This window comes from Lates calcarifer, linkage group LG21 (genome assembly GCF_001640805.2).
Source record: "Lates calcarifer isolate ASB-BC8 linkage group LG21, TLL_Latcal_v3, whole genome shotgun sequence".
Lineage (NCBI taxonomy): Eukaryota > Metazoa > Chordata > Actinopteri > Centropomidae > Lates > Lates calcarifer.
In genome coordinates this window covers 27,502,436-27,517,357 of record NC_066853.1, presented here as the reverse complement: position 1 = coordinate 27,517,357, position 14,922 = coordinate 27,502,436, and the positions used below count along the sequence as shown (strand labels likewise).

The 14,922-nt window shown below is 37.6% G+C and overlaps 1 protein-coding gene across 1 annotated transcript in view; it reads left to right on the top strand.

Annotated features, from left to right (window-relative positions):
• sez6b (seizure related 6 homolog b) overlaps window positions 1-14,692 on the top strand; it is a 166,666-nt gene extending 151,974 nt beyond the window's left edge. The window contains exons 12-17 of the mRNA XM_018700932.2: window positions 208-399; window positions 2,094-2,288; window positions 5,606-5,641; window positions 5,945-6,053; window positions 8,271-8,370; window positions 10,997-14,692. Of these exons, the coding sequence (XP_018556448.1) occupies window positions 208-399; window positions 2,094-2,288; window positions 5,606-5,641; window positions 5,945-6,053; window positions 8,271-8,370; window positions 10,997-11,026 (662 nt within the window). The 3' untranslated portion in view covers window positions 11,027-14,692. The remainder of the gene's footprint in view (window positions 1-207; window positions 400-2,093; window positions 2,289-5,605; window positions 5,642-5,944; window positions 6,054-8,270; window positions 8,371-10,996) is intronic.
• The last annotated feature ends 230 nt before the right edge of the window (window positions 14,693-14,922 follow it).

Here is a 14,922-nt window from a genome sequence, read left to right as displayed (position 1 = left end):
CAAGTGAGGCAGACACTGCACATAGCTTATGTTCCCTCTCCTGCTTCAAACAGTGATTATAACTCAAACAAGCAACCCTCCTTTAAGCATGAAGTGTATAATTAGGTTGTGCCAAGTATGTCTCTCTACAAAGGAATACACAAGACCAGGAGGACAGAAAATGTTAGTTGACCATAACCATCCTTCTTTCTTTCTCTGTACATCCAGTGGTGTCTTGCTCTGACCCTGGAAAGGTGGATCACAGCAGGCGGGTGCTATCTGGTCCCCATTTCACTGTGGGTTCCACCATCCAGTACATCTGCAACAAGGGCTTCACTCTGTCTGGAAACAGCCTGCTCACCTGCTTCAACCGTGGCTCTTCAGGCCCCAAGTGGAGCCAGAAGCTGCCTAGATGCCTGCGTACGTACCACAGTTTCTCAAAGTAACAAAAACAGAATGTAAATTATGAGAACATTTCACCTGATTTTTACAGCCAGCCAGTGCAAATGCCTCAGTGTGCCTCAAATGACATGTTTGTCTGATCATCTGATAGCGGCTGGGGGGGCTGTTTAACATAATTTTTGTAACTTTCTAATACAATCAGACAGTCCAACCCACTTTATGCATTAGATTGATTGATTGGCAAGGTGCACTGTAAATCTGAATAAATTAATTTACTCAAAAAAAACTCTTCATAAAATAAGTAAAAGAAATGTGTCAAGTTTTGTGAAATGAGTGTAGTTAGAATGAACATGCGTTATTTGAGTTAGCTGTACTTTTTAAAATGAAAAATGTGAGAATGAAAGTATCTCAGTATGGTCAAATTCAGTCAAATTGTTACAAGTCAAAAACTGAATCACATTAACTAGAAAGTAAGCATTATTTAATGTTAAACAAAATACAAGAAGTAGGTTGGGGGTTTACAAATGCAAAGAGACAGTGTCACAAATAATTGTGTGATATTAGTAGTGTCAACAGACATACTCAGACCTTACTCATGGTACAAAATGCATTCTTTCACAACAACTGTAAGCTACCAGAAATATTGTAGAAACAATGTGGGGCAGCAAGGTGCCCAATTTTTTGGGAGACTGGGGTCCCTGGAAATAAATCTCCCCAGCCGCAGAGAAAACTGCTTTTGTGCACACCGGACTACTACAACATAATATGCTGTGTTCACAAGATATAAAGAGAGTGAGAGAGCCAGACTAAAGGCTTGTCTAACAATTTTCCAAAAATCTGTTTCTGCCAAAATATTAGATATCTATAGATATATAGATATAAAGACTCAAACAGATATGACATTATTTCATTTTCTTCCAGGCTGATCACTGTTGCCATTGAAGGCTCAATTCTGAGCCTTCATTTAAGGACTTATGTGTGTCTTGCTTAAAACTGCACTAGATGTTGGAAAAGCCAGCTTTTTTTTAAACATCTAGGTTATACCTTTACAGCCACTGGTTCAACAGTATTTTGCTGACTATATTTCACTCTGTAGTTTGAAATGAATTAATATATCATACAGTCAGTTTTAAGTACATTTTGACCTGCAACTCAGCAAGCCATGCTTAGTGCTTGTTAAATTATCCAATGGCATCAGCATCTGAAACATCCTGTCAGATGGCAGATGCTGTGACCAACAACTTTTGTAAGTGTGTGTGTGTGTGTGTACCTGTGAGCTGTTTATTACCACAGATTTGTATGTTACCAGGTGTTCACTAAAGCATTTCCTTTTTTATTTGTGTAACCTCCTGCTGATATAATTTGTCATTCAGCTTTATCTCTACAGTTACATATCTTTTCTAAATAATCACAAACTAGAAGTTCTCACGATTTTTCTTCATCTGTTTACAATGAGTGATATATACCCAGTGTCTGAAATTTGTACTTAACATCATTTTACAAGCTTGAGATCTTACTGATCCTTTAAGCTGTAGCTACTCCTCTGAGGAGTGTTAACGTGTTCAGCACATTTCATGCCAATCTGCCTGTTTGATTTCTTGCAGAGAAGTATAAATGTTTATCTTGATGGTGATAGAAAGTTTGAACAATGGAGTCATTGTTGGCAAACCATGAATATGCATTCCAAATTTCATGGCAACCTTTACCCCCAGCTGAGACCTTTGAGCCCTGCAGTCACCCAGGAACCCCCACCTATGGGATCCCCAGCTCCAACAAGCTCTACTTCCAGGCAGGAGACACTCTCCACTACTCCTGCCTGACCGGCCACCAGCTACTGGGCGAGTCTGTTCTCCACTGTGTCCCTGGACACCCATCCCAGTGGAGTGGGCTGCCACCTGTCTGCAAAGGTAAGGAAATACAGCCTGATCCAGGTCAACTTCAGTTACACACTGTGCCAAAGGGTCCATAAAAATGTGCTTTTTACATTATCTAATTTAAGATAATGAAAAATACAAAATTCTTTTCAATCGTCCTGGATACCTATATTAATAAATACAAATACTTAAGTGTACATATCAATTGTTAAATAATTTGGGGATATTTATATCTGATCTCTTGAAAATTGAATTCAAATAGAAAATTCTAGCATCTGTGTTTGCAGTTGCTCATCTAAAATAATTTTTCTTCCCAAGTGACTGACATAATATTGTCTGACTCTCCAGTATTTACATGAATTAGATTTGGAGAAAGAAAGAAGAAAAATAGTCACACGATTTTGAAATTATCTTCTTAAAAGCAGGTGAACTCATATGACATAAATAAATATATGGCTTTCAGGGAAAAATACACTGATGAGCAAAAACATTATACACATTATGACCGCCTCTGTAAAATATATTGCCGATCTTCCTGCTCAGACATGAATGCTAAAAAACCTGAAAAAGCACGCAGGTATCTGGCACCAATACGCTCAAATTAAATTTCATGTTCATAACTTATTTATCATTTACATGAGAATTTCTGTTGAAAAAAAAGTAACTAAAAACTCCACTGCAAAATCATCTCCATTTAGCTTCCACCCCATAACATTGGGTATTAGTACTTAATTTATTAATACATTTTAAAAGCAATATATATCTCTCTCTCATACACACATACACACACACACCATTGTTGTGTTGTGCAGAGGTAGGGTTGGTACACACACTATGCAGTGAACAGCCCTATTCAACTACTATTCTAATCCATTTTATGGCAAGAACCACTCAACTAAGTAAAGAGAAACAACACTCCTTCATTACTTTAAGACATAAAGGTCAGTCAATCTGAAAAATTTTAAGACCTCTGAAAGCATCTTCAAGTGCAGTCTGGAAAACCATCAAACGCTATGATGAAACTGGCTCTGATGAGGACCACCCCAGGAAGGGAAGACCAAGAGTTTTACCTCTGCTGCAGAGGATAAGTTCATTAGAGTTAACAGCCTCAGAAACTGCTAATTAACAACACCTCAGATTAGAGCCCACATAAACTCTACACAGAGTTCAACATCAACTGTTCAGAGGAGACTGTGTGAATCAGGCCTTCATGGTCGAATAGCTGCAAAGAGCCACTACTGAAGAAGAAGAACAAGAAGAGGAGAATTGCTTGGGCAAGGAAACACAAGGAATGGACATTAGACCAGTGGAAATCAGTACTTTGGTTTGATGAGTCTAAAATTAAGATTTGAGATTAGATTAATGTGTGGTTCCCACTGTGAAGCATGGAGCAGGAGCTGTGATGGTGTGGGGGTGCTTTGCTGGTGACACTGTTGGTGATTCAAGGCACATTTAATCAACATGGCTACCACAGCATTCTGCAGCAACATGCCATCCCATCTGGTTTGTGCTTAGTGGGACCATCATTTGTTTTTCAATAAGACAATGACCCCAAACACACCTCCAGGCTACGTTAGGGCTATTTGACCAAGAAGTAGAGTGATGGAGTGCTGTGTCGGACGACCTGGTCTTCACAATCACCTGACCTAAACCCAACTGAGATGGTTTGGGATGAGTTGGACCACAGAGTGAAGGCAAAGCAGCCAACTAGTGCTCAGCACCTCTGGGAACTCCTTCAGGACTGTTGGAAAACCATTCCAGGTGACTACCTCATGAATCTGACTGAGAGAATGCCACAACTGTCATTAAAGCAACAGTTGGCTACTCTGAAGAATCTAAAATAGAAAACATATTCTGGTTTGTTTAACACTTTTTTGTTTACTACATAATTCCATATGTGTTCTGTCATACATTTGATGTCTTCAGTATTAATCTACAATGTAGAAAATAATGCAAATAAAGAAAAACCATTGAATGAGAAGGTGTGTCCAAACTTTATACACATGTGTGTGTGTGTCGGGCTTCTTGTATATTTGTATCTATATTTATTATATGTTTGTATAGTTTTTACTTGAATATTGTAAACAGGTGCAGGGAAGATGAAATTAATAATTAACAATCAATCAACCCTGAACTTTGTGTCTCATGATTCCTTAAATCTTCTCTATTATTGTGTTTTCATGAAAGGACCATGACAGATTGAAAGACAATTTAACAAAACAAGAAACAAACTAAACAATGACTAAGCATGTGTCAGAAAAGCAGGAAAAACACATAAAGGCTGGAGAGAAAACATGTTTGCATTTCTCTTTTGTGTTTTTTTTTTTTTTTTTTTTTTTTTTGGGTCTATGGATCTGAGTTTTGCTGTCCTTACACTTTGAAGAAGGTTGTTCCAGTCCAGTAGAGGCTGAAATAAATAAAGAGTGGCCCCTAGTTTGAATCTGCACCCTGATCAAAGGAGACAGAGAGCTGAAAGGACACACTAGATAACCAACCAGACTTAGGCTTTTAGTAGAAATTTCTCTTTGGTTTCACAACCCAACTGCTGCATTTTCACAGAGTTAGAAACAGACACATACGTATTGTGTTACATTAATGACATATTCCAGAATGTCTGATGGAAAGGTTTTGTGCAAGCATACTAATTGTATTTTGTAAAGAAATTATAATCATGCAAAGGAAAAATACATTTGAGCTAACAAAATCTATTCTTGTTTGCTAATACTCACATAAGTGCACAATTATAACCTGTTTCCCTGAGTTGTGTTAATTTGCCCTCTTCTGAGTCTCCCTGTGTAATGGTAAACCCATGGACACAAGTGATAATAGAGATAACACTTTCTCATATTAAGTTACACAGTCTGCTTCTCTCTCTCCTACTTTTTACAGGTACATGTGTCACTCCATTAAAAAAAATGCACACAATTAAAAATCTGTACTTTTAAAGGAACTACATTAAGAATTGCAATGCCTTAGTGTAACTTAGCTGTCATCATTCAGGTAGCAGGTTTGCTAGGTATATGGCAGAGGTGCCTAGTTAGAAACCCACCAAATAGCTAAACTACTTATTATCACTGTTCACTAGCAAATGCATGAATGAATGAACTGAGCAAATATTTTTGTTCCCTCAAGTAAAATTATTCCCTATAATTTTTGCTGCTTGGTGTTTGCTATTGCTCACCATTTTCTACAGGAAAACTTTGACTCCTACAAAGAGATATTGTATATTACTATCACATTTTGGTTCATCTGTGTCCTTCAGCTTAGATCTGATGTCAGAATACATGTATGTTCTGTAATTCATTAAACTCTTTCTGTTTACGATGTCCTCTCTAATGTATTTTCCTCAGCTCACCCTGTGGGGTATGATGAGCAGAGATTAGATGGTAAGTTTTGCCAAGAAGTTAATTTTTCCTGTTTGTCATGAGTCAGCATAAAAGATTCAAAACAAATATGCCAACAATTTTCCCCTGTTAACTGCCGAAAGAAAACAATGAAAACTATCCCCAACATGTCAAATTTTCAGCAATTACAGAGAATAACATTAATATATTTTGCCAGTGTAAAATGAACTAATTGGTTTCTAAAGAGTTCAGTTACACTGAGGGTTATGCAACAACATAAACACAGACAATGGAAGAGTTTATTCTGAACAACAAAAATGATTATGCCCTTTCTTTTTCCAATAGTGTCTACTGCAGATGCCAGACTGGAAGGAGCCCAAGTAGCATTTGCTGTCTTCATCCCCGTCATCCTCATCATCATCCTAATTTTTGGGATCTACCTCTCCTTCTCAAAGTATGTTCAAATGACCAGTGAGGATGGGAAAAATTCTTGACATTATTATATGAATAAATGTTGCCTCATTTAATAATATATCATGAATATATCAATTTCCTCATCAATGCTTAGATTTCAATTCAAGTGAGTTGACTGTCCAGCATTTTCTGGATAGAAACATTCCTGTGTGGACAATTTTGTAGATCCTTTTGTAATGCAGTTCAAGGTTAGAAGCACTTTTCAGATGAAAAAAGTTATTCTTTATTTGCACAATTAACAGAGCAACAAAATACATATTATAGAAATAGTTTATGGAAGGATTGCACTTGTGAGATAAAAGAAATTTGGACAATGCAGACACAAAAACAGTGAAATAATTATGAAAAAGTTAGAAATAAATAGAAATTAGAAAATAAACAATAATTATACAGTGGCTTCAGAAAGTAAACTTAAAGTGCTCATATACAAAAGTTTTTAGACCCTAAACTCAGTACTTTATAGAGGCCCCTTTGGCAGGAATTACAGCTCCTGGGTAAGTCTCGACATGCTTTGTACTTGGGTAGTTCATCCCATTCCTCCTGCCAGATCCTCTCAAACTCTGTCAGATTGGATGGGAAGAATCTGAACTACAATCTTCAGGTCTCTCCACAGATGTTCTATGAGGTTTAAGTCAATGTTTTCGCTGGGCCACTCAAGGACGATCAGAGACTGGTCACATGTACTTTGGAACAGGTTTTTGCCTGCCGCTGAGAAACGTCCCATATGCTATCTCTGTGCTTCACTGTACAAATGATATCAGCCAGGTGATGAGCTGTGCCTAGTATTCACCAGACATAGTTCAATTCAGTTCAGGTCACTTCAGTCATTTCCCAGATGGTAACCCTGACTTGCAGTCAGATATACAAGATAAATGACAACAACACAGTACAAAAAGAACAACACACTACAAAAAGTGTAGTTCCTGTTCTGCCTACAGAGTTCAATTTTGGTCTCAACAGACCAGATAATCTTCTCCTCATGTTCTCAGTCCTTTAAATGCTGTTTGGTAAACTCCAGGCAGATTATAGTTTCTTACTCAAGAGTGACATTCCTCTCTCCACTCTACCATAAAGGCCTGATTGATGGAGGGCTTCTGAGATAGTCATCCTTCTGAAAGTTTATCCCATCTCTGCAGAGGACTCCAGATACTTTGTTAGAGTCACCAATGGGTACTTAGTTACTTCTCTGATCAAGGCCCTTCTTGACCACTTACTCAGCTTGGCTGGAACGCCAACTCTAGGAAGAGTCCATGTGGTTCCAAACTTCTTCAATTTCACAAGTATTGAGGCCACTGTGCTCCTGGGAACACTCAAAGTGTTAGAAATGGTTTTAAACAATGGTTTTGATCATGCCTAGCCACTGTTTTATTGCAGAGTTCTACAGAGAACTCCTTGGACTTTGAGTTCTTGTCCTGACTAACAGTGTGAATTCTGGGACCATAAATACCCTGTCTATATAAGGTATTTTGCCTTTCTAAATTATGTTCATTCAATCAGTTCATTTTACCACAGGTACACTACTCTGTATTCACACTGCTGATGCTGCACAAACCACCACAAATCAAATATGTATTAAATTAAGAACTGAAAAGAAAATGATCTGACAACTTTGGGTTCATTCACACTTTTTCAGTTTACACTATTTAAAAAAATATGAGAGAAAGCAGACTTCAGATAAAAACTGACTAATAAAAGCAGGTGCAGACCTATGTCAAAGGGACAATATTACACATTTTTAGCAATGTAACACCATGGGCTTTTTATGATGAAAAAGGCAGACTTTTAAAATGTGCAATAAATAGACACCACATTATCCTGAATGTCTCCTGAGACTCTCATATGGTGCACCTTCTATCTGAAAGGGATTAACTCAAAGACAGGCAATACAGCTATATTTAGCCAAGATCATTTTAAAAATAGCTCTCACAGGATTGTGATCAAGGATTTCAGCACACAACTATGAAAAATAGAAGGCATAAGTGTTACCCAACAAGAAAATACTGTATGACTCAGTGACATCAAAAAGAGTTTAAACAGTTAAAATATATAATACGAAAATAATTGTTGTCTTGTATTAAATAGGTTTATTCACAACATGAACATCAATGCCATTATTCCATTGTAAACCTTGAAGCCTTCCTATAAAGCCTTATAAAACATACTGTCATGAATGTATTCTTTCTCTGTTGGTTCTCAGGGTTCAGAGGAAGCCACTACAGTTCTCCCTGTCCACCAGCTTACCATATGAAAATATCTCTGAAGAATCTACATTTGACAACTCTGTTTATGAGACAACGGTGAGCCAACACATAATAGACTGTGAAATAGCTGTCCTACGTTTGTATGTTTGTATGTTTGTATGTTTGTATGATGGGTGAAATCACTGGTTCGGAATATGCACATGTAAGCACAAAACTGAAATACTGCAAGTTGTAGAATGAGATTTTGATAGAGAAAACATTTCTAGAGACTCAAGATCATGTGATAATGCAGACCCCACTTTAATGTTTTTGCTGTGTCAGTTAGGATGTGTGTCCATGTGGCATTTTTCTCTGGCAGAAAAGTGCTAGGAGGGTACTGTGGAGCACTTCATCAAAAAAACACTGTTCATGGAGGTTCATCAAAAAAGCACTGCACAGAGTCTGTCACCCAATCTGACAGCCATAGAGCAAGGAGGATGTAGGTGCATCACACAGTCCATCAGAACCAACAATACAGTGAACATCACTGACCATGTCTACTGAGTCCCACCGCATCTAATGTAAAAAAAAAACAGTGATGATGACACTAACGTCTTTTGGAGTTCAGAGGTTTTCAACTAGAAGCACTCAGAGCAGAAAAAGGTCAAATGCTGGGTGCAGTGTGCATGTGGCCACACGCTGCTGCATATGCTCTCTCCTCATTGGGAATAACTGAAAAAGATGCTGGTGCTCAGAAAAATGCACTATATAGACATGCACAATCCTAATGGATAAGATTCTTGTTGAGTTACTCTTTTTCTTCTTCTTCCGTGCTTTCAAACCTGAAGAACAATGAGGTAAGTTAGTCCCAACTTGAAGCTGCTGAGAGACAGCTGATGAGAAACAGTACATATTAAATGAGAAACAGTACATATTAAATGCATTACAAAACCATGGTACATGATGGTACAAGACATTGTCTTGTCATGCTGGCATTTGTGACTCTGTCACTCTGTAGACACAGGCTGTAAGCATGATTACTCAAGAACGATACATACAGAAAGTTACACCATGTTGAGCAGATGGTCTGATTACATTTTGGAGCATCTTTCTCAATATTACGCTGTCCAGGCCTGTCTTAGATATAAGTATCAATTGTAATTATTTTGAGGTTGTGAGAAGTATGTCTATGTAAATTTCTCCTATCCTGAATCTCATTAACAGAAAGAAATTTCAAGAGTTTGTTTGTTTGTTTCCGTGTTTTTGGATGAAATATCATAAGGACTGAATATGTTGTTTACTCCATCACTCCTGTTAGTGACCTGTCCAACAAGACATATGTGAGATGGGAGATATGGGGCAGTCTATGGAGGTTCTTTAAACATTTCACATTTAGCTATTAAAAATCTACTATGGATATTAACATGTTGGGAGACCAATTTAAATGGTATCCTTTTATCTATCAGTGTTCCCATACCTTTACTGCTGGAGGAAAATGCTACTTCAAAGGCCTCCCCCGCCCATTGCCTCCTAAGGACAGTTTGCCCATATAATACAGCACTTTATTTATTTATTTATTTGTACCCTCCTGTAATCCATTCACCATGTGCGTTGAAACTTGGAGAATAATCAGAAGTGTTTGTACTGGATTTTTATACTCCATATTCTTTATCAGAATCAAGAGTGATAGCGTTTTGGAGATAACATATTTGTTTGGAATTGGTGGTGTTTGTTATAAAAAACACCACAAACTCCTATATATTTCCCAGTTCTTTTAGGAACATGCTAGAGCTATAAACCCTTACTTTATCTTGGCACACAAAGCAATGGCTAGTCTATGCTTACATACTGTACATACAGACAGACTCATTTGCACATCTTCCACATTATATTTTAAATAATAAACTTAAAATGCAGCCCCACATATTACAGAGTAAATTATTACAGAGGAATTTGATAATGACTAATGTTTGTCTTAAAACACTAACAAAAAAGAAAAGTAAGTCAAACAAACTTAGTCAGTGGTGTTACCTATTTTAAGCAAGATTCTAGTGGAAAACAGGAGAGGGGGAGAGAGAGAGATGTAGCCCCTAACCCATATAGTCCCATCAGATTGATCCCACCATCATATGAATCCTCAGCCCCTCCAGTCTCCCCTTGGATAGTTTGAATAATAAGTTTGATAATGACATGGTTTGAATGATAGCCCAAGGGTATTTTGCAACATTCATAACTGACCAAAAATCCTCTTCCTTAAGCTGCGAGCTCCATTTCACATCAAAGGTTTTAACCAAAAAGTTGATCAGTGGCAGATCCTTTTCTGTCTCTCTTGCACATTCAGGAGTCTCAAATTGTTTTGTCAGTGTTGGTTTTCAAGCTGATCGATATAGTCAAAGCATGCTCTCATCTTTTCTCCAGTTCCACCTATCCTGACAATCTAACTTAAGTCCCCTTCTCCTGTACTTTGTCCAATTTCAATTCTCTGTCTCATCAAATCTGGCATTGTTGCTGGGTCCTCCCCTAGAGGTTGACATTTTTGTTTCTTGCCTGTAACAATGTGTAGTAAGTGCTTACTACACATTGTTACACAAGTTCCTACTGCCAGGCAAAATCTAGTTGGCTTTGGTTTTTCTCACTGTAGGACAAGGACAGTAAGTTGATAAATTGAACTTTTTAATAGGTTTTAATCCAGTGTTTGGCAAACTGTCTTTTCTGTGATGTGATGTGTTCATTCTCTTCACAGGAAACAAGAGAGTATGAAGTTTCAATCTGAAGACGCCAGTGTGTGTGTTATGTATGGACAGATAAGAAGCCCACTGGCCTTTTCAGTGTCCATCAGACTCACACCTTTGGTGACTCCTTTGATGCCTCCACCCTGTTCTCTGTATACTAAATATGAGCCTCCCTTTATTTACCCAACAGAGGACACCTCACAAACCTTGGAAAGGCTGGGCCATTGGATTATTTTTCTAGCTCTTCAACAGTAACGGTCCAGCAGCAGCAGTTTGTACAGTTTTTAATCCCATGCTTGCATCCTGAAGACATTTCAGAAAGCAGAAGGAATCAATGCAAAGCTAGTGCCATTAAATGCATACCATGCAAACCACAGATGTTATGTTGTGTTATACACATTACACACTATATCTTTTGCCATTATTTAAAGAACAATGCTACAGATTTAAAGGCTGTCTATTGAAAGTAAGATCCCAGAAGTTGCCCAAAAATATGATCTTTGAATTAATGTGACCCTCTAAGATAAGAAATCAGAATGTGCCTTACTTAAAAGGCTCTTGTGGGAATAGTTTTCTTTCTGAGAGTGAGATAAGAAGACTGATATTCTCAGGTCTGTATGTCAGAGCTGTAGTCAGGATTGGTGGTCGGAAACAGCTAGCCTGGGTCTGTTCCAACTGCAAAAATACTGTGCATCCTGCATCTTCTTAATCCATACGCAAGCTGAAAAATAAAATTTAAGTCAACAATGGTTGGATTAAGGGATCCAAGTATTTATTGGAAAGACATTCATCCACATATGAAAGTTTAATATTGTCCAACTCTATGCAAATGCAGGTAAAACTGGATGCTCCACAGTGATTTGCTGAAAACTGACAAAGTACTAAAGTGGTGGAACAGGTGTGGAAAATATATGCAGGGAAAATCATTATTGTATTGTTTTTGGGATTCCTCTTTTCTTTCTCCTTCAAAATTAGAGATACAAACAGAAATTAAGCATTGCTTGGTGCAAAGTCATGTAAACTATTGGAGAATGTTGTAGGTTGTTGATTTCTACAATGTTTGTTGACAAACAAGCTATTTGTAAGCTTCTGAGCACTGACGATTCACAGTTTGTTTCCAGTGTGTCTTCACCTTTACAGGTGTTAATAGACATTTTTGGCTGCAACAGCAAGGCCAGTGTGAGAAATGTGAATGTCCATGATTGAGTAATGTCCATGACTGATTGAGTTATACCATTGTCTGTTGCTCTTTCAAAATGAATTAGTTTGTATTTAATGATCACGGGGCATTTTATGCCGGGGACACACTGCTTGCTTTGCATGTGTGTAATTGTTGGAGATCATCATGGTTTTCATTTCGGTGCCCTTGTTAAGAGGTTGGAGCAGCCACACAGCCCACATGAGATGTGTGGCTCAAGCCTCACGGCTGCACTGCATCGTCTAGTGTTTCAACCTATTTTGATGCATGACGTGCAGTTCCCAGCAAAAACAGGCAGGGGAAACATCTGTTAATAGTCGTTTTTGTCTGACAGTTGTCACTGACACAAAGAAAAAGGACACAAAAGGATAACAAACTATTTGATAATATGTAATGCTCTCTCTCCCTTACTCCCTGTCTCTTGCTCTAAAGTCTGATAAATTTGATTTATAATAAAATCAATTCAAATCATCTTCGTATTGTCGATGGCCATTATCCAAAGGAAACTCAATGTAATAAGATAGAGCTGGTGGTGGCATTGCTGCCATAGACAAGCTGCTGGTGTGGATACACACATGCAAGCCACAGCAGTTCAGCAAGATAGACATAATGCACATGTAACAGGGACAGTGTGTCCCAGGCTTCACAGGCAGTATTGCCAACTTTTTAGACCCCCCCCTTTTTTTTCCAAAAAAATCCAGCAACTTTTTGAACAAACCAAGTCACCAGTATTAGTGATGTGCAGATCAGTACTGAAATATTTATACTTCTGACAATCCCAAAAGTTTCTGTTCCAGGATTGATTTTCATATTAAAAGATCAATATCTAAACTCAATAATTTGAGGTAAATGTGTATTTGGTCAACACCAGAGACACAGTAGAAATTAACTACACTATCACCAGCATCTAGTCTGCTTAATACCTGGCTGATGGGAATTAATTATCCTTCCTCCTGTCATAGGTTTATGCAAACTACATATAAATATGGAAACCACTGAGCAGAGTATTGACATTGATAATGGCTAACTGCAAATGCTTTTATGTGTGGAACTACGGTGAGCCAGACCTCAGTTGTTGACTCTTCTGCCAGTGGCAGACATTATCCAGGTACAGAGACAGTGTGGTCTGCTGACATTCACATGAATGAGTTTCTAACTTTCGCTGTGACTGATCATTTTACAGATAAATATGGCCGAAATGACAATACAGCCACTGCCTTTAACTTGTGTGTATGGTGATGTTGTCAGATGGATTTGCAGTTATGAAATCAGGATTTCAGAAGTGACCCCTGTCAGAAAATGTGGTTTTTGCTGACCTTCGTGGTGTTTGTGACCATGAAGAATAAAATGACAAAACCTAACCATATGTCAGTGATTTGTTGAAGCCAATGCAACAAGTTCAACCAAATGGCTATTGCTTGCCTGACATGAGTTCCCGAGTCAACTTGAAAGAGTTGACTCGGGAACTCATTTACTTAAGACTACATGCTCTTATTGGGAGATGACCACATTTCATTATCTTGAATGACTTTAAGAGTGATGTTGTCTAGTCAAAGAATACATTTATCCAGATAAGCTGAGACAAAAAAGCCATGTACAAATCTGCGCCCATGGTTGTGTGCATGCATTATCTGATTCATTATCTATGTGCATGGGTTCTTAAGTTGTACCACACATTTTGATTGCAAATCAGTGTCCACAGATTAAGAATCTGTGTGGATGTCAAATCTGGCATCACAGCTGGTAAGAAGTAAGGTAAAAATGTGTTGTTACAGATGTGCATTACATTATGACCATACAGGGTCCAGCCATATACTAGTTTTTGTCCTTTTCTTCCGTTTCCCCATACTTTAGTGTTTGCTCATGCTAAACTAGACCACCCACATTCTGACACTTAACACACAGACATGAAATTGGTATCAGTCTTCCCAATTTACTCTCAGAAAGAAAGGGAATAATAATATTTCCTAGAATGTTGAACTATTTATTTAAGAAATACTGTTAACATACAATGTAAGTAATTTCATATATTATCGATGCATTATCCCCATAACCAACATTCAGCTACCATGGGGATCATTAAAGTTTCAATTTATATTTTCAAACAATAATGATAAAACTGATTTCATGAGATCACACTGTATGTAACATGCAGAATTAAAGACAGACATTTTAAGTTCTACTTGGTGTATCACCATCATGAGTTTTAACTCTTTTAGTGACATCCCATGTGTTAAACTTTCTATGAAGCGAAAGGAATTTGCACACCAAGGTAAGCTGTTGTTCATATTGCCATTGCCTGACTGGAGATTATGTCTAAAATTAGACCATTACTGTCATTCTAACTTACACTATATGTATTGTCCTATGAGAATACAGTATGTATCCATGCAAGCAAGTATGATGACAATGATAATAATTAACCTATTTTTGATTCAGTGCACATAAACTACTGATTAAGCAACTTCTCAAACATCTTCAATAAAAGAGATTGTTCAGAAAAACACAATGGCTTCTTCAACAGTGTGTCTTATTTACTGAATCAGAAGTCTCCTTTTTCATTGCAGGTGAGTGAATGCTTTGTGTCCATTTGAGTGTGTGATACTATGTGTATTGTAAAATTTTGTTGCTCAAACAGAACTAATGACATGGAAATTATCTGTTGGATAATACATTTTTGGAAAACAATTTATAAGACAATTAAAACTATGGGAATGGCTTGACATTGAATCTGACTGC